Below are 26,520 nucleotides of genomic sequence, written 5' to 3'. Positions count from 1 at the left end.
GCTATGAACACTGATAAGGTGACTTGTACAGTATTTTCTTTCATTAGTTTACAGTCAGTCACAACTTTGTTGTATTGGACTAAATGTGCAATGTTTGTTCAGTTCCACTATGGTTCACCTAGCTCTGAGCAGGTGACCTATATGCCTAAAGGACTCCTGTAAGTGAGTGAGTTTGAGTTCCTGCGACTCATTCCTCCCCACCTCTGTCACCTGAAGTCTTTTTTTCTTGCTTATTTTGTTTATGTGCAACCACAAAAGCAAAGAGGGGAGGGGAAAAAAGACTTTTACAACTATTTAATATAAAATGGGTTGACAGTAGGTATAGTTTATTTACAGTATACGTCATGCTATAACATAAAAGGCAAATGTTAAGCCAACAACAAAATGAAATGTAGAATTGTAACTAAATTAAGGCTTAAATGCATATAAAATGACAAAATATTCATTCATAAATCAATTAAAAAATACATATTCAAATAAGGCTGATGCTTTGATTACACAACCAAAAAGGAAAAAGCTTATTATCAAATAATGGTGGTGGAAGTCTTGCCACCACATTGGTTTATTTTAAGACCAGATTAAATACAAAACGGACAAAACAAATTGCACACAACACACACACTCACACACACAAACAAATATAAATTTGGCAAGATAAGTGATTATACATTGCCATTTTTTCAGTTTTAACTTAAACTGAGAGTAACACATGTTTGGGTTACAACATATAACATGTTTTAACTCCGCCCATAAGAAGCAAAAACCTCTCTGATTTTAAATTTGGCCCCTGTGAAGCACTGTACTGCTTCCATTTTGCATTTTCCATTTGCACTGCCCATCAGAGTCACACATACATGTGCGGGTTCTGTGTCAAATGGACTTCTATGTTGAGCATCATCTCGGTCTTCAGCGGAACAGTCCACGGTATTCATGCCCCAAGGTGGCGCATCAGGTTGAGAGCATGACCAGGAGCATACTCATTTATTTTTCATAAGCCTTCAATTCATAACACAGAGCTTTACAGTCACTTTCTGAGAGACATCTAGAATCTTCAGCGTAAACAACCTGAACTGTGACGTTAGCCCATGGGGCATTGCAGACACGGGTGTTTCCCACCAGTGTTTGCCCTCCACCCCCTGCATGTGCACTTGTTTCCCAAAACATTTAACTTGTGAGTAAATGAGTGAAATTCAGTCCACCGTTTACTCCCAGTTTCTGTGAGCAATCTAAAGTTAACAGAAGCACAGAAAGTGACTCAGAGGTGAAATAGAAGATAACCTTGAAAGCTAGACTGATTAAAGGTTATCACGTGAGGGCTGTTTTTGGTATTTTGCCTTTTATGGGTGGAGTAATGAAACATTGTTCCTTGCATTTGTAACACTACTGAATGCAGAACCTCTTGCATTCATTGTATGACAGCTTCTATTTCATTTTTCAGTGGCTTGGAGGTTTATTTAGTATATTTTTATGAGACACTTTATAACAGTGCTCATCATTCAGAACTTTTAAACCTCGACCAGATTAAACTGAGTTCTCCAGGATTGCTTTAAACATATTTGTTTAACAATACAAAAACTAAAATTTAAAAAAAAAGAAAAGGATTAAAAACTAAATTTGATAATGAGTCACAGCGGCTCAGATTGAACTTGGCAGCAGTCCGAAAGTAATAAGAATAATAAGATGTGTGTATTACGGTCATGTGGTTGATGAAACGTTGCTGACGAAGCTGACATGAGAAGTGGCACGATATACATGAATAGCTACACAGTATATAAGCATTCACTTTTATGTTAACTTGGCCACTCAGCTAATGGAAGACTATTTCTGATGCAAATATATTTATTTTGTAAAGAGTAAAGAAAGTAAAGGACTGTATAAAAAAGACAAATAAATCTGTGAAACACACAAAAAAAAAAGGTTAAAAAGGTTTTCCATGTAGCTGCCTGGAGCATTTTTTTTTTTCTGTGAAGTCACATAGAAAAATGAAATTTTAGGCCTGTGATTTTCAGGCCGGAAAGTGCTGAGAAATCATCTTTGGATGCCCCCGATAATACTGTCTGGTCAGCAAGGAAGGACAGGAGGATATACTCAATAAAAGAGCACCTCGTCACAAAATACTGGCAATCTGGCACATTTTTTTGGATCCCAGTAGCGGGCTGTGTGGTTCATCAGAGGACCAAAGTGACGATGTCACAGAAAACAGGAGGGCAGGAGACGCGTGAAGGGCTCAGATGAGGGAGATCCGTATAGGGATGGCGGGAGAGTCTGTCCTGTGATGAGGGGAGTGATGAGACACCACGTGTTCCACCACTGCGTGTTTAGACATGTGTTTCATAAGGTAGGTCTCCTGAGAAGAAGCAGAGGAAAGCTATTTAGATGTGACCGTTGCCCCTTAATTGAGACTTAAAGATATGACTATGGTTTTGAACTCACAGAGGTGTACGACCTGCCGCACATGCTGCAGCAGTAGGCCTTGGCGTTTTTTATGGCATGTGCAGACAAGTGGATTTGAAGTGAGGCAGAGTCTGAGTAGGCACGGTAACAGTTGGAACATTTGAAGGGCTTGTCTTTGTTGTGCTGCCTCTGGTGAGACTTTAGAGAGAAAACGCACGCACACAAAGCCAAATGGTCATCAGGCAAGTTTAAAGGGGAAAAAAGTATGTCAGAGTTCATGTTTACCTACCTGCAGATTAGACAGCTGCGTAAAAGCTTTTTCACATCCAGGATGGGCACATTTATAAGGCCGATCCCCTGTGTGGATTCTGAAACGAGAAAAATGAACCAACAGGTGAGACGGGAAGCTGGCAGCTTGTAGATGTTTGCAATCTAATTAGTTTTGAATGAATTCAAATGATTGCTCAAGTTACAAGGACGTCTGCACAGCAATGAATAATAAGTGTCGTCAGTGAGGTTAATTCGGTCATGGAAAGTGGAAAAAAAAAATGCCAGCAAAAAGCAAGAATGGTCAACCTTTAGAATAAAGTCTCTCCTTTGAAGCAAGAAAGAGACTTCTTTCCACTTTTAGGTCTGTACTTGATGATGGCGATGTGACGTATATGCACGTGTCCTCAGAAGCCTTATTTAACACTGTGTTGTTTGGTCAGGCTGAGTGGTCTCCTTTGTCATTTCCTGAACTGGTAACTCTCATTTATAAGGCTATTCTTGATTTGTTCACATCTTACTCACTGACTTACATTCACCAAAAAGTTGAATTTAATTCAATTTCATTTATATAGTGTCAAATCAAATCACAACAACAGTTGCTTCAAGGTGCTTTACACAGTAAGGTAAAGACCCTATAATGATAAAAAAATAAAATAAAATAGAGAAATCCCCAACAATCATATGATCCCCTATGAGCAAGCGCTTTGGCGACAGTGGGAAGGAAAAACTCCCTTTTAACAGGAAGAAACTTCCAGCAGAACCAGGCTCATGGAGGGGCGGGGCCATCTGCTGCGGCCGGTTGGGGATGAGGCAAGGAAGACGGGACAAGAGACACGCGGTGTTAAAGAACCAAAGATTAATAATGTGAGAAGTTATTGGTTATTCCTTTAGTTTGCCCCAAAGGTTTGTACTGAATTTGGAAAAAGAGCAATCAAATTTTCAGCTTCTTTCTCCTTGAATCAGCTGCAGAATCAACTAAAACTTAAGGAACCGGTCTCAATAAATGAATTTAAGGCAATTTCAAGTGAGTTCAATGCAATTACTTTAGCCTGCAAATGTTTTTGCTGGAATATTATTACCTAGAAAATTACTTTTATTGACACCCGATGTTTATATATTTTGGTTGTTTCTGCATTTATTTATTTATTTACAGCTGATTGCAAAGAGAAACTGTGACCATAATCTTCTCTTGTCCAAAGTACGTGTTCAGTATAAGTTCATGTAATTATCTGTCAAGATGAAAAATGAAGCTGCCTTCATGATAGGAAAATCTCTAAGTTCAACACACTTAGCTTACCCATTACTCTCACGTCATGTTAAAACCATGTGGACTTCTGATGGTTCTGCCTCTTGTGGACGCTCTCTATATAATCATGTTCATGACTTCTTGCTGGTAACCCTAATTAGTTTTGAGATTTTCCATCAGTTGATTCATTTTTAATATTACGCGACTTTTCATTCTTTTGTTGCTTGCATCAAACTTCAGAATGAACATTGAAAAAAGAACTATACTATTTCTTAGTGTCTGACTTTATTATGTTGTCATGGGACTATTTAAAATAAATACAGGGTTTAAATGAGTTTTAAAAAAGATGCATTTTCTTTTCTTTGCTTGTACCTGGTTGGCTGCCCTTTTGCTTTGAACAGCCTTTAATCTTTACGGCATAGATTAATCGAGGTACTGGAAACATTCCTCAGAGATTTTGAACCATATTTATATGAGAGCATCACACAGTTGCTGCACAGTTGCTGCACATCAACAATGCCAATCTTGCCACCCCAAAGTTGCTCTATTTGATTGATATTAGGAGACTGTGGAAGGCCATTCGAGTACAGTGAATTCACTGTCATGCTCGTGAAACCAGTTTGAGGTGATTTGAACTTTGTGTAATGGTGTGTTATCCTGCTGAAAGTAGGCATCTAAGTACAGATGGGACTAAGGGGTCCAAACCATGCCAAGGAAATATCCCCCACACATTACACCATTGTTTATGCCAAATTCTTACCCTACAGTCCCGATGTCATATCAGAATTTATGAATCTGAGGCCAGACAATGTTTATTCCAATACACTGTAGTCCAGTTTTGGTGAAGTTCAGTTTCCTGCTCTTAGCTGACAGGAGTGGCATCTGGTGTGGTCTTCTTCTACTATAAGCTCATCTGCTTCAAGGTCTAAAGTAATGTTTGTTCAGAGAAGTAGTTGAACAGTCAAACCTAATAAAATGAATGTTTATTTGTACATTTCACAGAGAATTCCGACCTTTTTGAAAACCGGGCTGCACAACAGGCTCAAACCTCAGCTCCTGTTCTTACAAGTTACCATTATTTATAGAGCCAGTTCACGCTAAATACAAAATAAATATGTCAAGTTCAAGCATATATTTTCTCTCATGTTGTAGTATTAAGTGATTATCGTCATTAGAAAACACTAAGCTGTAGGGGAAGATCCAGCTGTCACGTTAAAATAGGACTCGTGCATTTATGTTCCCTGTGCTTTTAGAAGATGACAACATAATTGCAAAACAAACTATCACAAATACACTGTAAACATTTCAGACCTGGTGTGCTGCTGAAGGTGGGAGAGCTGGCGAAAACATTTCTCACAGTAGGTACAGCGATAAGGTTTGACGCCCAGGTGTATGCGCAGGTGCTGGGCTAGGTAGGACGCGTTCGCAAAGGACTTGGTGCAGTGAGGGCACTTGTGAGCCTTCGCCTCTGTGTGTGTTTTGGAGTGAATCTGCATGTCTGACTTAGAGAAGAAGGTCAGCGGACAAACTTTACACCTGCGTCAAAAACAGAAACAGAGATGCACTTGTGAATATTCTTCCAACCCCCATTATTCCAAAAAACAGCAGAAGTGTCGTCAAACCACTTTGCATGTTAACGCCGTTTGTTAAAGCTATGAGGAAGCTCTTTCTTGCATTATTATTGAACTGAAATGAGCTGCTGTAAATGCAGGTCTTTTGCTACCTGTAGGTTTTTCCCTCTTTGGCAGCAATGGTGATGCACGACTGGTCGTTGCCTGAGGCTAGAAATGGGTAGGGCACCACCAAAAGAGATGACCCGTTCTCTGCCTTTATCTTCTTGCGTCCTCGTTCCTGCTTTGGAGGAGGACCGAGGAGTCCCACGAGTCCACCGCTGTTTTTCCCAGGCTCCATGCCGTGGCCGGCCAACCCTGAGATGAGGTGAGGGGAGGGAGCTCCACCCAGCCGGCTGTGGCTGCTTGAGGTGGGCGTGGTGGGGGTGATGATCTCCGAGGTGTTTAGGTTGCCTGTTCTGGATGCCAGCGCCACACCTAACAGATGGAAGACAAAGACATGATTGCAAAGCATTTACCTTTCAGCTGGCATAAATCCAGAGAGGATCAAATAGATATTCACAGATATTTCATATTTCCTGGGGTCTCCAAATGTTTCATTTTAATTTAACGGTGAAGATAGCATCTGTCTAGTGATTCATTAGCTTGTAGAACAACCTTTAACACCAATAACTTGAATTAACCGTTTTCTCTTTGACACCACTCTTCTTTACAGTGCGTCTTCGGTTCGCTGAGGTGAGATTAAGATACTGCCACAAAAACTTTGTAACACTGTGATTTTTTTCTTTCTCAGCCTTTCTGTTGTAGATGTTGCTGCTCTGCTCGTGATCTATCTTGTCCCGTTGCATGACTCTGGAATATTTTGGTATACAGAGGAGCTCATAGTTGACTTTAGGACCTCAAGGTGCCTCTTGCTGAAAAACAAGCCCAAATCATTTCCCCTCCACTACCATGCTTGACAGTTGCTATGAGGGGAGTGTGTTTAAATGCTGTGCCTTATGGTCAAACATCCCCACTTTGTTTCAGGACTGATTTGTTCAGATGCAACTTTTCAAACCTAAGGTGTGCTGCTATGTTGTTTTCAGAGAATAGAGGATTTCTTCCAACAATCCTTCAAGCTAGTTCATTTTCTCTGAGCATTGCACAGTCTGACCTCGGAGTGAATTTGCTGGGACATCCACTCCTGGCAGGAATGTGGCCTTGTGTTCACACACACATACCTGAATGCTTCAGACCGGCAAACCAACAAAACTTTTATAGAGCTGCTCTCACTTGCTGATCGTCAATTATTCACATATATTTGATTAGCAGCACCTGGTTTCTACTTACCCTTTAACTTCACATGGAAGCAGTAAAAGTGTACTAGTGTTTCCACTTTTTCACAGGACTGCACACACAAGTATTATTTGCCTGGCAATAGGACTGGCATGACTTCATTAAGCCGTGACACAGTTTAGGCACCTGGACACAATAATGCATGCCACAGAAAACCTATAAATTTGCATGTACAGTCAAATGGAAATAACTTGATGCTGCATCTGAGTTGAGTTGATCCATTTTACAATGATGAAATACCCCAGTCTGCAGGTGCTTAAGAGCACAGGTAGAGTTTAAACTGCAGTTCCTTAGTTTAGGTTACCATGTGGCTTTGCGCACATTGTCTACATCCATCCATCCATTTAAATTCTCTCATCTTAAAATACAATGTATTCATTATAAAGCTGTGAAATCTTAGTGTTTAAAGTTAGCTCTGTAAATATGGTAAAAGGTAAATGGCTGTTATCCAACACTTTGCTACTCAACTTAAGCACTTAAAGCACTTTATAAAATATGCCTCATTGACACCCATTCATTCAATCACCTTTTCTGCACCTAAATGCTTTCTAGCTAACATTTATACGCATTGATACACCAAGATGAATACATCTTGGAGATCTGTATCTCACCAAGGATACTTTAGCATGGAGACTGGACCAGCCAGCCACCAACCTTTCGATTAGGTTGACCTGCTCTACCTCCTGATCTACAGCCACACCCACAAATATGTTTGTAATTCTAAATAATCAATAAAATCTGCAGAAATCTGCATGGTTACCTGAGACGTGGTTTGTTCTGGAAGGATGATCTATGAGTTGACGCAGATGCCAGTCTTCCCATAATCCTCTGGCTTTTATAGCTGCCTTGTCATCTAGATTCAAGTTTACATCTCCAAGAATACGGCCTGAAAGACAACCACACACACACAGCCTGTGTAATTACAAACTAAATGCAATGAAATGACATTACAGTAAAATTATTAAATAAATGTCACCAAATTTGAAGAATACACACACATATATGTGCGCCCTTACATAACTGTAACTTCCTGATATGTGGACATGTGAATAGACTTTTCATTACTAATTATATTAGCCTTTAATGAGGCAAATGACTCTTTGCAGGAGACTAAGAAAACTGGTGTGCACTTAGCGCTGGAGTACCTGTGACTGAGCTGGAGGCAGGGCGGGCGTGCAGGGCGATATCAGGCTGAGATGGGCTGTGGTTGTGAAGAACAGGCATCTGCTGGGCTTTGGATATCCCATGCTGGCCGCCTTCGGGCTGGCTGGAGGTAGCCAATAGGGGCTGCTGGGAAGGGGCTGAAGCAGGGGGCAGATGATGCGGTCTGATCTTCTCTGCCATCAGCTGCTCCTTGATTTTATTGATCAATACTAGGTTATCCAGCTGACAGCCAGAAAACAACATTTGTGACAAGAAAACAGCCATCAGTTCAGTCAGTCAGTTCATAAGGAAATGGTTCCCTCTTGTGGCTAACACCTGATATTACATGCGTTTCCAGCCATTTCCCTTTGGAGGCGCTTTTTTTTTTAAAATGATTTTTAAAACCAGAAATAAGCCCAAATAGGTAGAAGCTACTGAATAATACAGAAAAAAATTAAAAATAAAACGTGACTTCCTCTGAGTGATCTTCAACAATCCTTGGTGTCAAGGTTTGTATGACTGTTATTTAAACATTTCTCTATATTCATTTTATTGACAGTATTCAGATGGGAAGATTTATGCTAACTGTGTTGCCAAAACTAATCGGCAGTTAGCACAACTTAGCTTAAAGAATGGAAATTTAAAAAAATAAAAAACTAGCCTAGCTCTCTCCAAATTAAAAAAGCTTTTCCCTAACACGCCACAACTGTTTAACTGCAATAAATAAAAAACCATGAAAATAAATCAGAATGTAGTTTTACCCGAAGTTATGTGTATATCTTAGCAACACAATGCTAAGCTATAAAATATTTCAGCGCTATCCACCTCCAAAATCACAGCTTTTTAAATATTAAATATTGTTTTTTTCCCCCCAGGTTAATCAAATTACATATCACCATTTAAGGATTTAGTTGTGCTCATGTTTTTATTTAAATCACTGTACATACACTAGTTATGTGCTTTTTAAAAAAAAAAAAAAAAAAAATCATGCTAGGCTAAGCTAAATAGTTTCTGGTTGTAGCTCTATATTTAACAAACAAATATTAAAATTTAATTATGTCAGAAAAACTAATAAATGTTTCCAAGTGCAGTAAGGTTCAAACATCTTAAGCTGCCCCTCATTTCTGTATGTTTTGCTAGGAAAATAGATATAGGCATGTGATTTACTAAAACGTGCTAGCATAAAGGTAAAAACATATACTTTTTTTTAAAGTGTACATTTCTAACAAGCTTAAAGGCAAATATTTTCCAAGGCAGTGTTTAATTTTCAAGGTTGCCATTCACAACCTGAACTGTTAGGCAAGCTTTCTTTCTTTAAGTAGTCTTCAGGAATAGTTCTCCAGACTTCTTCAAGACATTCAAAGCTCTTCTTTGTGTGTTGGCTGCCTTTTTTTTCTTGTCTCTATTGTGATGATTTCACACTGCTTCAATATTGTTGTGGTATGGGCTCTGGGGAGACCAATCCAATCTATGACTGATAGAGTTGCACTGAGTTTTTCTATCCAGGTATTCTTTTAATGCATTGGCAGTGTGTTTGGGATCATTGTCAGGCTTTGAAATGCTTTCCAGTTGGTATTGCATGGTGGTTCAGCCATCTGCGTTCATAATTCATCAATTTTGACAAGATCTGCAACAGTACTGGCTTAAATGTAGCACCAAAGTACGAAAGATGCTCCACTGTGTTTTACGCATGACTGTAAACACTCACCTCTCCACCATTATCATGATCTCTGCCATATATATATATATATATATATATATATACCTCAGTTTTTTTCTCCCTGGTTCCCTCCTTAAGAATGACTTCTCATCAGCCACCCTTCCATTGACATCAGTTATGATGAAGCTTAAGTAAATAGCTCTTCAAGTAGAGAGCCAGTTGCATCTCTCAGGTCCTTTGTCAGGTTTTTACTGGATTTTTTCCTATTTTTTTAAGGCCACGACATTCAGATACTGTTCATCTGATCCATATGAACAGAGGACCTGCTACTTACAAATTATGAAGAAATGAAATATTGAATGCTCTATTTGTCTAGATCGTTTAAAAATATATATTTTTAAAACAAAAGCAAAAAATATTCTAAAAGTTACAGTCACGTAGAGTGTAGTGTTAAGATGTTTAGAAACAAGGGTGAATACCACAGTCACTCACCTGACCAGGCATGGCAGGAGGGGGAGGCCAAAAATAGGGGTTGTTAAAGCGGGGTTCAGCCATCCTGAAATAAATACATAGGGGTTATAAAAAAAGGTGAAGGGTGCTCTAAATGCTCAGGACTGAGGAAACATCTGTAGTCAGACTTACAAGACAGGGATATCCACATTTACGTGTGATACCTTATCCCTGGTTCCACAGGTGAGTGATTGTTTTTAAGTTTTAAATAACAATGCAGGAAGTTATTTTGAGCACCCCTCACTGATTACCAGTTTGCGGCTCCTCAGATTGATCTTGTTTGAACCCACTGTTGTGAGAATCCTGGTAAAACAATGTCCTATATATATTTATGTGTGGATCTGTTGTTCATGTAGCACACAGCGGTTAAAACATGTGTCAGTAGCTCTCCACCCATGCAGCAGCTGACTGTTAGATGTGATAATTTGAGATAATCTTTTCCAGTCTTGTGACAGCATTTTCAAAGAAACCCTGTATGAGTCCTCCTGCTTCCCGAAAAGTGTGTGAGAAAATGCTGTTTTCTCACACTTCATCTTCATCACTGATAGCAGGGAGGCTGCTTCCAAGTTGCATTCGGTGAGTTTTTTTTTTTTTTTTTTTTTGGGGGGGGTGGGGGGGTGGAGAGTGATGTCAGGCTTTTCCTTAAGATCTCCAACCACAAGTCAGCATGATGGGCATGCTGCCCGAGAGAGAGACTCATGCAAGATTACGACAGCCAGCTAGAGGAACAGTTATCAGAGAAAACAGAAATGTTAGAAGCAAAGTGGCTCAGATCGTAATCACCCGCTTTTTCTGTCTCCACCTTGACACATGGGGCCCCGGCTGGTTAAGAGTCTGATGGGCAACAGAGCAAAGTTTGCACAGAGTACAGCAAGACCCAAAAGACAGCCAGTGCCTAAACCAGAAGGTCAGTAATCCAATTATAAACACAGACTACATGTATTGCTTCACAGACACAACATGCTACACTCATTTGTAAACGACTCAGCTGTTAACCTTAATTGTTTTCTTCCCTGGTTGACTACGATGGCACAATGCGAGCACAGACCTAATAGTGCTTTATCGAGAAGCTGGTTTGACCAGGTGGGCAGAAACACTCCTATTTTTCAGGCAGAGAACGTTACTAACTGCTCAAGTCCTGACCCGAAGGCCTTTCTTTCCATAACTTCTCTTTTCAACCCTGTATGAAGTTCTTTTTAAAACATTTCGCATTGCATGCTTTGGCACACATCCCCATTCCTAAGTCTGTTTGGCTTAGCAGAGGCAGAACAGAGTCCACATGAGTGAGCCAAGAGAAACAAAACTGATATGTTCAGGGGTACGAGCGTACAGTGCACCCCACAAAATATTTCTCTAATGATGCCAGCGGGGATACGTTTCAGTTCCCGGACCATTTCTGTCTTAAGGCAGCAGGCACAGTTTAGCAGTCCGTCTGGCAGCGGACAGCTTTGTGTCACTTTCAGACGCGACATCCTGACACACTGAAAACGCATGCAACAGCAGCAAAATGCTCAAGTCGTCAGCAGTCAATCAGCAGGTTAATTTTTACATCCTATACAGTCAGGACTGCATTGCTTTGCTCACTTAAGGATTGATTGTGCCAATTTTGGCCAGATTAGTTTCATTTTTTGTAGAACTGCATCTGACCTTGAGTATGGCAAGTTAAAGGTGTAATTATTTCCAGTCTATGGTTACTCTTGCTACAAAAGAAAAGGTAATCCAGGTGTTCAAGTTTAAAATAAAAAAAACGGTAAACATGCTTCACGCTGTTAATTTTGCATGAACTGTTATTGAATAAGTAGACTAATATATCTGCACATTTTTAGAGTCTAACGATCACACAGTTGGTTAGTCAGTCTTGGTCTGCTGGCAGCACATTTTAAATCCTGAACATCCTCTTTAATCCTCAATATTTCAGCTTTAAAAATAGATCAGACTTCGAGATTGCCTCTAAAAATTGAAATCCAACTTTCCCTGAAACAAAAGTTGGCGTTAACTTTCCCCATTTCTGTACCCGCTCTGCTGATTTAACCCTCCGTTAAAAACAAAAAAGGGATCCGCTGTGCAAATCTTAACCCGAGCAGCTTTAAACACGAGCCGTTCCCTCCGGAGAGACACGATCCTCCGCTCTCCCCGGCCTGTCCGCCGCCTCTCCCACATTCTCAGACAGTTTATTAAAAAATTTCAGACAAAAGGAAAACAAAAATGGCAGCCCAGTCTTATTTTTATAAGCACTGGACGCCATATTCTGCAGATCCGAATATTATAAGCAGATAATTCTCCGGATGTGATTAAACGCTGCTGCGACGCATCTGCTAGCGGCATGTTTGCATTAAGCGTACGAATGATTGTTTACTTTGATTTGCAGGTTTGAATAGCCCGGCTCGGGGAGGAGGAAAAAAAAAAGCCCTGACACTTCCTACAACAATCATCATGCCTTTGCTGAATGCTCTGCAGCTGCTGAGCCATAAATCCAAACGTCGATGATAATCCTGACGCGCCGTGGAAGCTTTAAGTGGCGCTGCGGCCGAAAAACGAAGTGATTATTCGCCATTAATGCGCTGCAAATGCGCTTTTTTGTAATTCCAACTTTTGCATGACTTAAATAGAAACGGTGACGAAGCGACACGGAGCAGCTGCGTGTGTGTGTGAGCGAGAGAGAGAGGGGGTAAGGCGGGTAAAAAAAAGCAAAAAGAGGCAGAGAAATTGCATCGAGTGGCCAACATACCTGAACCAGCGAGCAAGGAAACAATTTTTTAAAAAGGATTAGAGTCTTCTTTCTGCTCGCTCTCAGTCGGACTTCAAATCTTCCGGGTCGCCTGCTGTTCACTTCTGGGTGCTGCAGGCGAGGAATTGTTCAATGTAAAAACACTGCGCTCAAACAGATTTTTTAACCCATTTTCTGGCTTCTGGTTTCCTCGCAGATGTTGTGCGCATTTGCGCTGTAGCGTTAGATACACATTGGAAAAGTTCACATTTATCTGTGCACTGATTGTTTTGGCAGTAATACATTTTATCTTATTTTATTTTATTTAATGTTATATTACATATTTGCATATGAAAGGGTGTCTCTTTCTTGTGTCATCGCTGAGAACAGGTGTGCACACAAATAATAAAACACAAGTCCAGCTGAGGTTTTTTTATTTTTGCTTTTGGTTTTGTTCGTTTTTTTTCCTCCATCAGAGAGAGAGAGAGAGAGAGAGGTGGGGTAACAAGTGCGCAGCCTAACAGTGGGATTTGCCCTATGCAGGTGTAATCTGTTACACGGTCTGTAAAAAGCTGGCGCCCGTGTGTAGGAGATCATGATGGTCATGCACACATATGAAGTGTAATCCTCTCAGCAGCAGCAGCATGACAGGCTGCTAATATGCTCTGTGCTTAGCTCAGCAGGAGATGGCACTGCTGCCACAGAGAGGGCTTCAGCTGATGGTGAAGGGTCTGCCTCAATGATGAAAACAGGAGATATTTAGCATAGTCCCTTTACATTAGGGAATGTGACATCTCTAAACTACCACTGGTCATTTATTACTGGAGGTAATGCCTGTGGTGGTTTATTGTATCTAACAATCCATTATTTAAGGGGACAATTGAGGCAGTATAAAACTGTCAGTGTGGTTCTCCAAAAGTTGATTCTGTTCATCTGGACGTAGTGTTTTCAGTGGGAAAACTGAAAACGCTACGTCCAGATGAACAGAATCAACTTTTGGAGATTTATTCACCTGGATGATTGAGAATGCATCAAGATGTCAGTGTGGTTCTTTTAGTGATTGAAGAAAGGGGCTCATTAGTACGAAGTGAATCTTCTAAAAATTGTAATTTAATTATTTAATGTTTTTAGGTTTTTACATGCCCTCTCACTCTTCTTTGAGGTAATACTAGCATGTATTGACGTAATCTCAGACTTTTATGTTTTTAGCAGCAGACATGCATCCCTTTTAACTGAAAATGGGGCTGTCAGTTTTTACAAACAAAGGTTTTGTTTAAATAAGAATAGGATTTGTGTTTTTTTTATAGCGTTCATGGTCCATCCTGTGAAGTGCAAAACACTGTACTGTTTCTTTGTCACTGGGCAGAAATGAGTTTGAAGGAGACAAGTTCAAAGGTGGTGAGTTTGGATTTTGATCAAAACAATTAATGTGTTAATGTGATGTTTTAGTAAGGTGGGTCATTTTTAATCCATTTGGTTGCTAGGATACTTGAGGAAGTAATAATATAGGATGTAGATAAGAACCTCCAATGGTCTATGATGTACCTGTGAGACAGGTTTGGTGGCCTGAGTGACTAGGAGGATGTATGTGGAGTATGTGGACAGATGGAGGTTTGGAAGAGTCTAATGAAGAATTACTGCTGGTCTGTTTTTTATTTTGTTTTGGTTTTTTTTCCCCTTGGTGATGACATACTGCATGGCTACATTTGCACCACATATAGTAGTAGTTAGCACTTTTTCTTGGATTTTGTTCCTTGTGTGAAATGTCTGTTTGATCAGATGTGAGAGCCACAGAGTGCTTTCTTTCTTTCTTTTTTGTAAAATTAAATTTTTGAACTGTATTTGTACATGAATGTGAATATTTTTTTTAGTGATTTATCTTTTGCCACATACAGAAATTTGTCCGTGTTGCTTTAACTTTTTTTCCAGCCTGTCACGCTGCACAATGTCACAGCCATCAGTGTTAGCTTTAGTCCTGTGGCAGGGTGGAGCAAACCAACTTTGATACCTGCTTATAACAGTTAAAGCGCTTAGATTAAAGCCTGTGCTTCTGTGTGATGTTTTACTGCAGGTGTAACATATACTTTATGCTATAAAATGCTGAATTGTAAGCTTGGCTTTGACACAAAAATCTCTCTAAAAAAAGAATTTCAAGGGACAATCCCAACATTTTTAAACAGCATGGCCCATTTATGGATTAGATTTGACAAACATTGTTTGAAAGCACACATCCTCGTGATTTAATTGCTGTAAACTGTTTTAAGGTGCCAATATCACACCGGCGGTCGTTCTTTACTTTCTGATAAGACTGTTTACACAGCTGAGTGTGCTTCTTACCTTTTCTGTTGACTGTAGGGGTCCATGTTTGTTTGACGCGCTGAGCTGCACTTGATGCTTCAAGCTTTTTGTCTTTGCTTGTAAAAGTAGGCTGAATATTTGGTGTTAATCTAATAATATCCAGCAACATACAACGGAGCCTTAATAAGATCAGATGATTTAGTCCAGGACTGTTGCATTATTGGGGTTTTTAACCTGCCAACAAGCAGCCTTAATGAATGATTTTCTTTAATGTGTCATTTACTAACATGCTGCAGCTCTCTTTACTCTCTGCATCCTCTTAACTATATTTGCTGTTAGCATAAGCGCAAGCGCTCACGGACACAAACATTCAAATCTATGTAAAATGCATATCTCAGTGGGACTTCACCTCTTCCATCTTTGAAATGAGTCAGACAGAGAAAACAAAATGCATTCAAATGCCTCTAAATACAAAGCAGGTGCACATAGAGAGCAGTGGGCTCTGATTTAATTGGCAGATCTCTGACTACACATATGTGGCTCTTACTTGGGCTGAAAGTAAATGTGGTCAGCTCATATTTGCCAAGGAATAACACTATAACATAGGTAATGGCCACATTTTTCCTTTTTTATTTGTTGCCTCAAAGTTAAATTTCAACATACATACAAATTTATCTTAACTAACACATCCAGCTGTTTTTCGTGGTGGCTGCAGCCAAAGCAGAGGTGCCCATGCCACTGCTTTCCCCCTTCCACCTCCTCCTGGCCTTCTGGGAGGCACCAAGGATTCTCTCACCTAGTCAGATGCAAACTAAAGTGTTCCTTTCACCCTGTTTTGATTTAAATTAAGCAAAATGTTTGGAAATGAGTTGCTGATTTATTATGGGAAATAATTCAATTTGCAAATGTCATCATTATGGTTACATAAGATGTCGAAAATGCATTTGTATTTTATCATCTATTTAAAATCATATTTAATACCCCAGTCTAACAGCTAGCTAATTGTGACGCCAGCGTTCTTTTCTCCTGTATGATCAAAGTTTTTGGGAGTACTCTTTAACAAATAAATGATAAGCGCGCACACACACACACACACACACACACACATACACAAACACCTTTGGGGTTGCATCAGAGAGGTTGTCTGTTTTTTTTCACTGTTCTAGTCACAAAAAAGTCACAGTTTAAAAATAATAAAATATATTTTCTATACCCTGGAGACAAAGTCAAACAGGATATAACACTGAGCTGCGTAGTGTAATTCAATTCAATTCAATTTTATTTATATAGCGCCAAATCACAACAAAAGTCGCCTCAAGGCGCTTCACACAAAAAACAAAGAAACTTTATTGCAGTTGTTAAATCATCTTGTTAACTCTAGGTTTATTGAAGTGGACTGTAAATGGAGTGCTGCAGCAACTTTTCCAAATCTCTGGAAATCCACAGATTTTAAGAATTGTGAGGAAAAAGTGACTGGTGATGATTCCTAATAGTAAAGTTACATAAGAAAGGTTAATGAGTTATTAAGGCAAAGAAACCCAATGAGATATTTCACTGCAGTTGAAGCCAGTCTTACATCAGGTCAGGATGCAGAGTCAGGTTAAAAAAACAAGTCTTGCACATTTACAGTGTATATTATGTATGATGTTTAATTTTATCAGGGAAAAGAAGAAACACATCTCTTCACTTTGCAAGTTGGGATAAACCTCTTCAGACTGATTCTACAAATTCTTCCTTCCTTAGTTCATGCTAGACTTGTAGTCAAGACCGCCTAATCCGAGACCAAGACAAGACCAAGACCAAGTTGAGACGAGACCAAGACCGAGACCAAATCGACACAAGACCAAGACCAAAACCGAGGCAAAAAAGTTTTTAAACTGCAGCCAGATGAAGCTACGTTTACAGGTGTCAGGCATATTTAAGCGTTTTTACTTTCACACAGCCCTCCTCACCGCTGTCTACTATCTCACTCACTCACTGAGAGGACAGACGCACTCTCCACTTGACTGTCGTGTCTCTAAACCCCTCTCTATTTTTCACATAATGATATTATCCTATATCCTCGCATGTGATTGGCCACAATATGGAGGGATTGGAGCATAGCTGAGCCACTGTGTGAGAGCTGAGCAACGAAAGGAAATTAAGTGAGGCTAGAAATGACTGAAAGATTATTAGGCTCTGTTTTGAGTTTTGTTCAAAAAAGAATGACTTCATATAGGAAAAAAAATCACATATGCAGGACACCTTAAACTAGTTTTAATTCTACCAAAGTACACTATTTAGATTCAGAAAAGTTTATATAATTATTTAGCCTTGTTGTGCAAACAAGCTTGCATAACTTTCTAGAATTTGAAAAGTAACAAATGGTATCTAAAAAGTCACACTAGGTACTAGATACATGTTCTGATGAGTTTTGGCAAACAACCCTTTGACTAACATGTGTGTCTCACCTGATCTTGTTTGATCTCTGTTCTGTCCTCATTTTCCATCTCCCTCTCTGTTCCTCTCTCTCCCTCTTTGTGCTGACAATCAAGCCAAACACCAACGCCATCAAACCAGATATTTACAAACTCTTCAGATAAAAACAAACACTTTTTTAATTGTAACATCAAATCAGACTAAATGTTTATTTTTTTAGATTGATAATTATAAAAAACATATTTGTTAACTTTAAGAGTTAAGAGAGAAACTATCTGTATTTCTTAATTGCAAATGGCACCAAATTGTATTCAAAATTGAGCCACACTTATGGAGCTCCACAATTCTTTTCCTGGTGTTTTGGTTGACATCTCTTGATTTTTCCCATTTCAAAGAAACAGGCTCTGTGTTTTGCCTTATATGCATCCACAGGTGTGCCACCAATTTACTCACATGGACTCTACTAACCTATCAGAAGCTTCTTAAGCTCAGAATGGAATCCTCTGGAATTGTCTTATTAATTAAAGACGCAATAAACTTAATGTATATGTACTCCTAAATTTGATGAAAGTGATTAAAATAGACAGCTCCCTCTTTTTATTCTGACATTTGACTAATTCAAAAGATATTTCAACACAAAACAAGTTTACTCTAAATTGATGTTTAACAGTAAAAAAAAAAAAAAGTTTTTTATGTTTTCTCCCTAAAGTGTATGTAAACATCTGGTTTCAACTGTGAATATACTGCTGTGTATTGAAATTCCTCTTGTTTTGCATAGAAATACACTGAATAATATACAAAGCATAATATATAAAATAACATCTACCTGAGTTTTTTCTTTGAAAGAAGCTCCTTATGTCCATTGTTGTGTTCATCAGTGCACAACTGAAACCGATTTAGAGAGTTTGTTTAGCCGTGGAGGGTAACAACTGAAAATATGAGATGTAAGCTAAGACTCTCTAAAAAAAATCAGCATTGTTGTTTGGCTTTTTATTTATCCATTTGTTGATTCACTCGAAGAGCAATTAACGCAAACAAGTGATCAGTTTGATATCAATCTTTTGTGATACACCGTCATATTTACATTATTTATACAGTACGAATGATTTGCTTTGGTACCTGGTCAAACTTAAGCTCTCCTCTGTCTGCAGCAAACTCGCAGGTAGCATCTTCTCCCCCCTCGCTCACATGGGTGCTGAGCTCAGTCGCCTAGTGCCAGAGCTCGGATCATACCAAAATTAGGGGGAATTTACGACGGTGGGCTCTGTGCTTTGTGTGTTGTTTTGTTTTATACAGTTGTCAGTCAGGCATCTAACTAACAAATTACACTCCAAAAGACCCCATGCTTCTGAAAAAATGACCCGGGCTTAAGCCCAGTAAGCCACCCCCCCCCCTCTCCGCTGATGGTTGACTTCAAATCTCCCGAACACTATGTCGATTTGAGAACGCAAGACTGAGACCAAGACCGAGACCAAAGTCAGTCGAGACCAAGACAAGACCAAGACAAAAGTCCGTCGAGACCAAGACGAGACCAAGACCACGTAAAAGTGGTCTCGAGACCAAGACCGGTCTCAAGACATCCAACTCTAGTTCATGCCTATAGTTTTGTTTATATTGTTATTCATATATTTTCCTTTTTAGTCTCATTCTCAGTTCCTAATTGTTTCAGAGTTTCGATCCATCCTCTCAACTCAGTTCTTTGTGTCTGTGCTTCACTGTTTATTTATCACATTTCACTTTCTGCTTTAGCTTCTTTATAGTTATCTGTCCTGTCTGTCTTGTGTTCACTTTCACTTCCTCTTGTTTCCCTGATTGTTTGCACCTGTGTTGTTCCCCAGCTATATTCACTTCCCGTGGGGAGCCACGTGCATTTAAGTAGCCAGTTTTCTACTTATCGTTTGTCAGTGTATTTGTTACTCCACCCCGAGATGTTTCTAACATGCTTTGTATTTGTTTCCTGGATTTATTTTTTCTTTGGACCATTTCCTACTATGGTTGAAGTTTTAGTTCTGTCTGCCTGAGTTTAAGTCTGCATTTGGGGTCCTCTGACACACACACATCATGACACTATTATGTCATAGAAATCAGTGTTGGGGCCTCTCATGAATAGGCTCAGTTTTTAGGAACGCTTTTGTAAGTTTAGATGGTTCCTTCACTGTGTTTTTCAGGATATCTGGGCTCTCACTTAGAGATAGAAGGAAAAGCTCAATCTTTCAGAGGGACTCTGAATAAAGCCATTGCTCCTCCGGATCAAAAGCAGCCAGTTCAGGTGGTAACCAGGAGGCATCCTAGTCAGGTGACTGCTGGACGCCTCATAGGTGAGGTGTTACAGGTATTTCCTACTAGCAGAATGGCCACGGGGGAAACCCAGGACTCACTAAAGATATTACATCTTTCAGCTGACTTGTAAATGACTTAGGTTCCCACCTGATGAGCTGATAGAGATAGCCATAGTGAGGGAACTTGGGGCTTCTCTGCTCAGACTGCTGCCCACCAAAACACAAACCAGGATAAGTGGTAGAAAATACATGATTGGCTTTTCAGGCAGCCACTAAAATGAACGTCAAAATTTCAAGCCTAGACTGCCCTTGGAGGACATCACAAGATTATTTTCCTTTTGTTCCTTAAAATATATATATATATATATATATATATATATATATGAGTCCTCGTCTGATTAAGGGTTAAATTCAAACCCAGCACGTTCAAAGTTAACCAGATCTTTCATCCCCATTCTTCAGGTTTAAATGCATGGAGTTGCTGCCATTTGACTGATTGACTGGAGATAAAAAAATTAGTCTGCACATGTTTTCAACTGTCTGGGAGCTTGCTCTGTTCCTTAATGGGCTGAAATGCGAAGGATTTGCGGAGGATCATGCAAAAGCACAGCTTCTGTGGGGAAAAATCCACTCTCAACCTGAGCATTTGAAGCTTATCTGCTCAGAACAAAGTTGCACAAATCTTTTTGGTGGTGCAGCATTTTTAAAGACAAGATGAACATCTGAGCACAAGATGACCTTCTGAACAGTAAATGTTCTGTTTTTGCTAAGGATATCACAGTGACGTTGCTGTGTTAGGGATTCCTGTCAAGAACATTTAGGCTTGTTTATAAAATGACCTCATTGGTTTTAAAGATAAAGATGCAGTAGCTGATGAGAAATTATCAACACACTGCCTGCTTCAGTGAGTTGCTTTCTATATAATTAAAGATAACTGTGCTGTGTTTTAATTTATTACTCTTGATGTGCTTTAAAAGCTAAGCGTAGGGCATAAAATCCTATGAAGATGCACTTTATTTACACTTCATTTCTCAATATAAAAGAGCAGAAGTAATCAGACAGTTTTCACCACAAGTATCTTATAGATAAATAATGTGGTATGCAGGGTCTATCTATTGGATACAGAGGACCATTCTGTCTCTACAAACAGACCATTACTGGAAACCAGTATAATAACTAATTACTTGCGATGCCTAAATAGGATCAAGTGATTAAAATATAGCATTGAGAAGCTAATAAATAACAAATTGTATTTCTATTTTCAGTGATCTGGAGTTTAATCCAGCTTTATAAGACTGCATGCAGCATGTATGCATTTAAAGTACCCTTTGAACTAGCAAAAGTGCAGTATGCACAGGCTCAGGACACAGAAATGTTTTCCTTACAAGCAAACATACACCCACTTTGCATCACACCCTGCTGGTTCCGTACTCGTTCGACAGGTTTTCTCGTCAGCACAAACAACGCCACACCCTCGCAGTTCTCTCACCTCCACAGTCCAGGTGCAGGGATCACAGAGAGGGGTGGGGGAGGCAAAGGGGAGGAAGGAGGAGGGTCATTATCCCCTTTGAGGGTGGAGCAAAAGGGGAGGCGAAGAAAGCGGATGAAGCATTTGAAGCTCATATTGACATGTGGCTCTGTAGGCTCCTGTGTGCACAGGTAAGAACGAATGAACTTCGTGGTAGATTGATACTATCTGGTGCTTGTAGTGTAGATTTCCACCTGTAGCCGTGTGGTAGAGGTGGCGGGAGTGTTTACACAGGTTAAACCAGTTTCATTGCCAGGAAGTGGACATGCTGGCAGTCAGGTCACAGCAAAGTTTACTGTACATTTGCACCTGTTCACATTACTGAATGTGAACTGCATTTATTACTATTTATTTTTTATCTTGCCTTTGGAAGACATCATTTTGGAAAAAATGTAAATAGTATTGCTATTTACCCGACATGACATGAACCTATTCCTAGAATTTTCTTTTCGGTCATTTGCAAACAGCCTTCAGTTCCAGGGTTCAGTGTTAATGTAAACAACTAAATATTGATTGTGAAGCATGGCGTTAAAACACTGAAGGTTGAATGACCAGAATGACCATGTAAAACATAGATATGACTTTGCAAGATGTTCCAGAAATGTTTGTATTTGTCATCCCTGAATTCTTCCACCCTGAGACAAGAAGCCATTTTAATATGTTAACCCTGTTTTTTTTTTTTCAGCCATGGATGGTGTGTTGGAAGGCGCGGCTGTGTTGTGTCTATGTAAACTGGCCTGCAGTCTACTCTTCCTGCCCTCATTGGCCGACTCCTACAGTGCTGTCAGTTTCTGCTGCTGCTGCCTCCTCGTCTTCACAGACTTCCTGGTCACAGGTGAGGGCTTGATTAGGACACTGCAGGATTCTAACCAGTGTTTCCAGTTCCCCCACAGCCCTCTTATACAAACTGAGTCACTTGAATTAGTTTAAAATATCAGAAGGTGTTTCCAACAACCTGTATGTTCAAGTTTCCAAATAATTTTATTTTTTTATTTTTTAAGATTAACCTTACCTCACAGCAGAATCTTGGTTTTACTGACCTCCAGTGGCTTAAGCACTCACCCTGCAATGGTGATTTGCAGGCGTTACCCGAGGCCTGTGACATCACTGCTGGGCGTGGCTATAGGTGCAGCAAATAATGAATCAAATAGAATAATGATGCCTCGATGGCCTTACAGAAATAGTGAATTTGTTGATCCAGTACACGCTCTGTAATAAATGCACTGCAGACACAACAGAAAGGAGATGCTGTGAAACGTCACACGTTTTATTTATTGCCAATGGCTGAGATGTGGCAGTATGTGGCCACAGGCTTTGATCACAGCTGCAGCTGCTCTGCCTGGGATCTGCTGGCTGAGGATGTGATTAATGCTCAGGCTTCAGCAGCATTTGCTGTTGAATCTGCGGACTGTGGATGTGTGCCTCTGTCAATGAAGGAAAACATTTCTGTGAGGTTTCTGATTAAACTGTTAGAGTGTGAGGACTGAAGGAGCATTTTGAAGCGTAGGGAGGGCATAACATGCTAGCTGGAGTCAGCAGGAGCCACGAGAAGCTACTGTTTTTCTACATCAGAAAAAATGAAACAAAAGAGAAAAGGTTTGCTTTAAACTTACTTTCAATACGTTTGTTTACTGTTGAACTTTTTAAATCTTAAAGTCATGTAACACTTGACAAAGTCAATGAGTATATATGCTCCTAAATGTTTCAGCGGGGTCTCAATTCATAGATTAACAGCACATCATAAATACTGTGTTTTCCCATATTTCAAAAATATTTCAAAATCCATGGTCCAATCAAATCTGAAAACCTGCCTTATATTCTTCTGCAAGAGGTCTAAACTCTGACAGGTGATGACTTTAGGAATGTACTTTTATTGCCTATAATTTGCTTTTATTAAACATGGAAAAAAGAAACTGTACCTATTAAGAAATGCAGCTGGTGTTTCTTAACAGAGACATGTTACAACTCATTCTTTTTAGTACAAAGAGATCTCAGGTAAATACAAGCAGTGGTTTCACAACTCCGACCTGAGTCAGTCTAATCAGCTTTAAGAACCAAAATGCCTGGTAAATTAATTGGGAACCTGTTTAATCTAATCTATAATAACCTCATCTATAATAAATGTTTATATTTCATAAGGTGAATAGACATAAAAGCAGCAATATCTACCAAACAAACTTGAGAAGAATAAAGAAGTATGAATTTAAAAAAGATATAAAAGTGTTTTTCATGTTCACAGTAGGTAAAATGGAAAAGGAAATGAACTTGTATCTTTATCTGAGAGCTACAGATTAAATAATTATTGTAATCTTTGAGTTTGGGTTGTTGTTGTTACTTTACTTTTGGAACTTCGGATGAACATTTTCACAATTTTCTGATAGAACAAGAAAACAAATGACAGATTCAAGTTCCACTCACTGCCAGACGCCTTTTTATTTACATGATAGGAGATGCAAATGCTATTGTTGCTAAAATAAAGATAAATGAAACAGACCTTATGTAAATTTCACCACTCCTTTTGGTTTTGGCTAGGGCAGTGGTTTAGGAGGCAAGACACATGAACTCCTACGCAGTTACCCGAGTTATTCATACTTCAATCGGTCAAACTGTGTTTGTATGGAGGGGTGTGTTAGGATAAAAAATGATTTGCGGGCTGAGTTACCTTACACCTATATTAGGATGAAGTGTTTTTCAGAGCTTTGTCTTTAATAAAATGGCAGAATATTTATTTTAAGTTACTTTTTAAACCAACCCTTTCTCTTCTTTCTGATATCTAATTACCTGGTCTCATCCAGTCATCTAACTCACTGACTCTGACCCTTTTTCATTGTGTTTTGTGTTTCTGCAGCTTTTCTGAGTTGCCTTTGCATCTTTGACTCTTGGTTGACTGACTTGACTCCATCAGGGGATTTTATTGCCCTGCGCTTCCTGCTCTTTCTCAGCCAAACCTATGGAGCGGTGCTGCTGCTGACCGCACCTCTGATCGCTGTGGAGACTGTGATCAGACTCCTGTGGCCCTGTGTTGTCGTCCCTCTCAGGACAGCGAGGCGGACAGCAGGCTCTGATGGACAGTGTTGTGATGGGAAAGAGGAGGAAGAGGAAGACAGCAGCGGCTCAGATGAAGACATACGGTCTCATGTTGTCGGCTACCTCTGCTGCCTGTCAGTGTGGGTCATTGTCGCCCTCAATGTCAGGGGGCAATGGAAGCTGGAGGAAGTGTGGGCTGCTGCCTGTCTCCACACAAATAGTTCCCTTGTCAGATGTCTGCCCAGCCTCTTCAGCCCCATTCCTAGCGGCATAAATCTCTGCTGGTCCATGGGCTTCTTCCTCCTCCTGCTCCTGCTGACCACGAGCAGCACAGGCCTTCAAAGGAGACGCCAAGGCCATTCGCTGATGTTCAGAGTCTTCAATAAAGGCGACTGTCACTGCCAAGAACTCATTCCAGAGTCGTCTGCACCCCTCAAGCCTGTAAAACCAGTGATGTTGGTGTCTGAGCCAGCACAGCATGTTGACCCAGAGAAAACAGAGAGCAGCTGTACTGTTCATACAGCCTGGAACAGCTGGCAGATGTTGACATGCAACCATGGAGACTTTGTCCTTATTTCCCCAATGCATTTGTCTGGAAAGAAGGAAAGACAGGAGAAAGAAATGGCAAGGAGAGATGTATCTGTGGCATTTATCACAGAGGAAAACGTGGACTCACAGTGCAGGAGCTGGTGTGGGTGGCGACAGTGGGGTTTTCCCAGCCTCGGGGTGAATGTAATGATAGGGTTGGTATGTGTGCTCTCCATATTTGCGCTGCCTCTCAACCTAAGCGTGAATGTTGTTCTCGTCAGGACTATTGAGACTCTGCTGGAGCTGTGTATCAAATCTGTACTTTCATCAAACATAGCGGCAAACACAAGAGACACGTCTACTTCTGGTGATGAAACACTCATTTAACGCCAAACAAATGGGGAGAGAAAGTGGAACCTGATTGGTCGCCGTTTGCAACACAGTCATCAGATTACAGCTGGCTTGGCTGTTAACACTGGCTTGAATAGAGCACAAATGCACATTTGCGTGCAGCTATTCACATGTGAGGAGTAATATGTGGAAACTGCTGATAGCTGTTGAGGAGGCAGGTTGAGGCGTGCTTGGTAGAAAGACACTAAAAACCTCGACTGGAACAGATGGCTGGAAGGCCTCTCCTTACTATTCAGAGCTTTGGGATCTGCCACTATTTGTCATTACACAGTGGGTTACAAAACAAGCCACTCCAGTATAAATAAGACTAATACAGGCGCAAACACTGTTTTGAAAGTTATGAACAGGATGAATTAATATGAGTCTGCTGATGCTCCATCACATAATGCCTGTTTAAAGCTGCATATAAATAAATGCTGAGTGACTGCAGGGCACACCGGGAATTCTTTTGGTTTTCTTTGTCGGTTTGTTCCAAAGGATTCAACTGAAGCTGAAGTATGTGAACTTGAATACTTATTATTCAAGTTATTCTGAAGTTAACAATCACAACTGCACATTGAAATAGAACAAATGATCACTTTATGAAAGCAGCGTAAAGCATTAAATCTGTGATTTCTGTTTCTTTGCCATGTTTCTGCTTTCTGTGACCTGTTAGCTGCTACAGAAGAGAAAAACACTGAAGGGTATTTTTATTCATCTTCAACATCTCAGCTAACTGCAATATAATATATAATGTGAAACTGTATACATAGTTAATAGTAATAAAAACCTGTTTTGCAGAAAGTACTTTTACTATTTTTTTATATATATATATATACACACACTTAATATCCACTTCACTAGGGACACCTGTTCAAATGCTCATTAACACCAATCACCAGTCAACTAGTCAACTGGCAGCAACTCTGTGCATTTAGGCTTGTGGACATGGTCGTAACAACCAACTGAAGAATGGGGAAGAAAGATCTGGGTGACTTTGAACATGCTGGCGTTGTTGATGCTAGACAGGCTGGTCTGACAATTTCAGAAGCTGCAGATATGCTGGGATTTTCCCACTTAACCATAAGTATTTTCTCCATAAAAGAGAAAATATAAAAAATGCCTTGTTGAGGTCAGAGGAGAATGGCCAGACTGCTTCAGCCTCTTGGGAACACTCAAAGAACATTACAACCAAGGTGTGCAGAAGAGCATCTCT

The 26,520-nt window shown here is 39.9% G+C and overlaps 2 protein-coding genes across 10 annotated transcripts; one reads left to right on the top strand and one right to left on the bottom strand.

Moving 5' to 3' along the window:
* Positions 1-279: 279 nt before the first annotated feature.
* znf362a (zinc finger protein 362a) lies at positions 280-12,984 on the bottom strand. 5 transcript variants are annotated; one of them, XM_006783221.3, is made up of 9 exons: positions 12,858-12,984; positions 10,112-10,175; positions 7,962-8,202; positions 7,577-7,702; positions 5,634-5,958; positions 5,222-5,446; positions 2,684-2,762; positions 2,434-2,592; positions 280-2,347 (listed from the first exon to the last, which is right to left on the bottom strand). In XM_006783221.3, exons 2-9 carry the CDS (start codon positions 10,172-10,174, stop codon positions 2,228-2,230), a joined length of 1,338 nt encoding a protein of 445 aa, XP_006783284.1. In that variant the 5' UTR covers position 10,175; positions 12,858-12,984; the 3' UTR covers positions 280-2,227. The 5 variants fall into 5 exon arrangements, with proteins under 5 accessions (XP_006783284.1, XP_035760444.1, XP_006783282.1 ...); XM_035904551.2 differs by having other exon boundaries at positions 7,962-8,169; XM_006783219.3 differs by lacking the exon at positions 12,858-12,984 and adding an exon at positions 12,486-12,789.
* On the top strand, positions 8,332-26,078 carry LOC102788105 (uncharacterized). Of its 5 annotated transcripts, XM_035904553.2 has the most exons (5): positions 8,333-8,468; positions 10,574-10,705; positions 10,961-11,036; positions 22,045-22,194; positions 24,208-26,078. In XM_035904553.2, exons 3-5 carry the CDS (start codon positions 10,967-10,969, stop codon positions 25,299-25,301), a joined length of 1,314 nt encoding a protein of 437 aa, XP_035760446.1. In that variant the 5' UTR covers positions 8,333-8,468; positions 10,574-10,705; positions 10,961-10,966; the 3' UTR covers positions 25,302-26,078. The 5 variants fall into 5 exon arrangements, with proteins under 5 accessions (XP_006783281.1, XP_035760446.1, XP_087696945.1 ...); XM_006783218.3 differs by lacking the exon at positions 10,574-10,705 and having other exon boundaries at positions 8,332-8,468; XM_087840819.1 differs by lacking the exon at positions 8,333-8,468 and having other exon boundaries at positions 9,981-10,705.
* The last annotated feature ends 442 nt before the right edge of the window (positions 26,079-26,520 follow it).

This window comes from Neolamprologus brichardi, chromosome 5 (assembly GCF_056152115.1).
Source record: "Neolamprologus brichardi isolate AB-2024 chromosome 5, ASM5615211v1, whole genome shotgun sequence".
Lineage (NCBI taxonomy): Eukaryota > Metazoa > Chordata > Actinopteri > Cichliformes > Cichlidae > Neolamprologus > Neolamprologus brichardi.
This window is presented reverse-complemented; position numbering and strand designations above follow the sequence as displayed.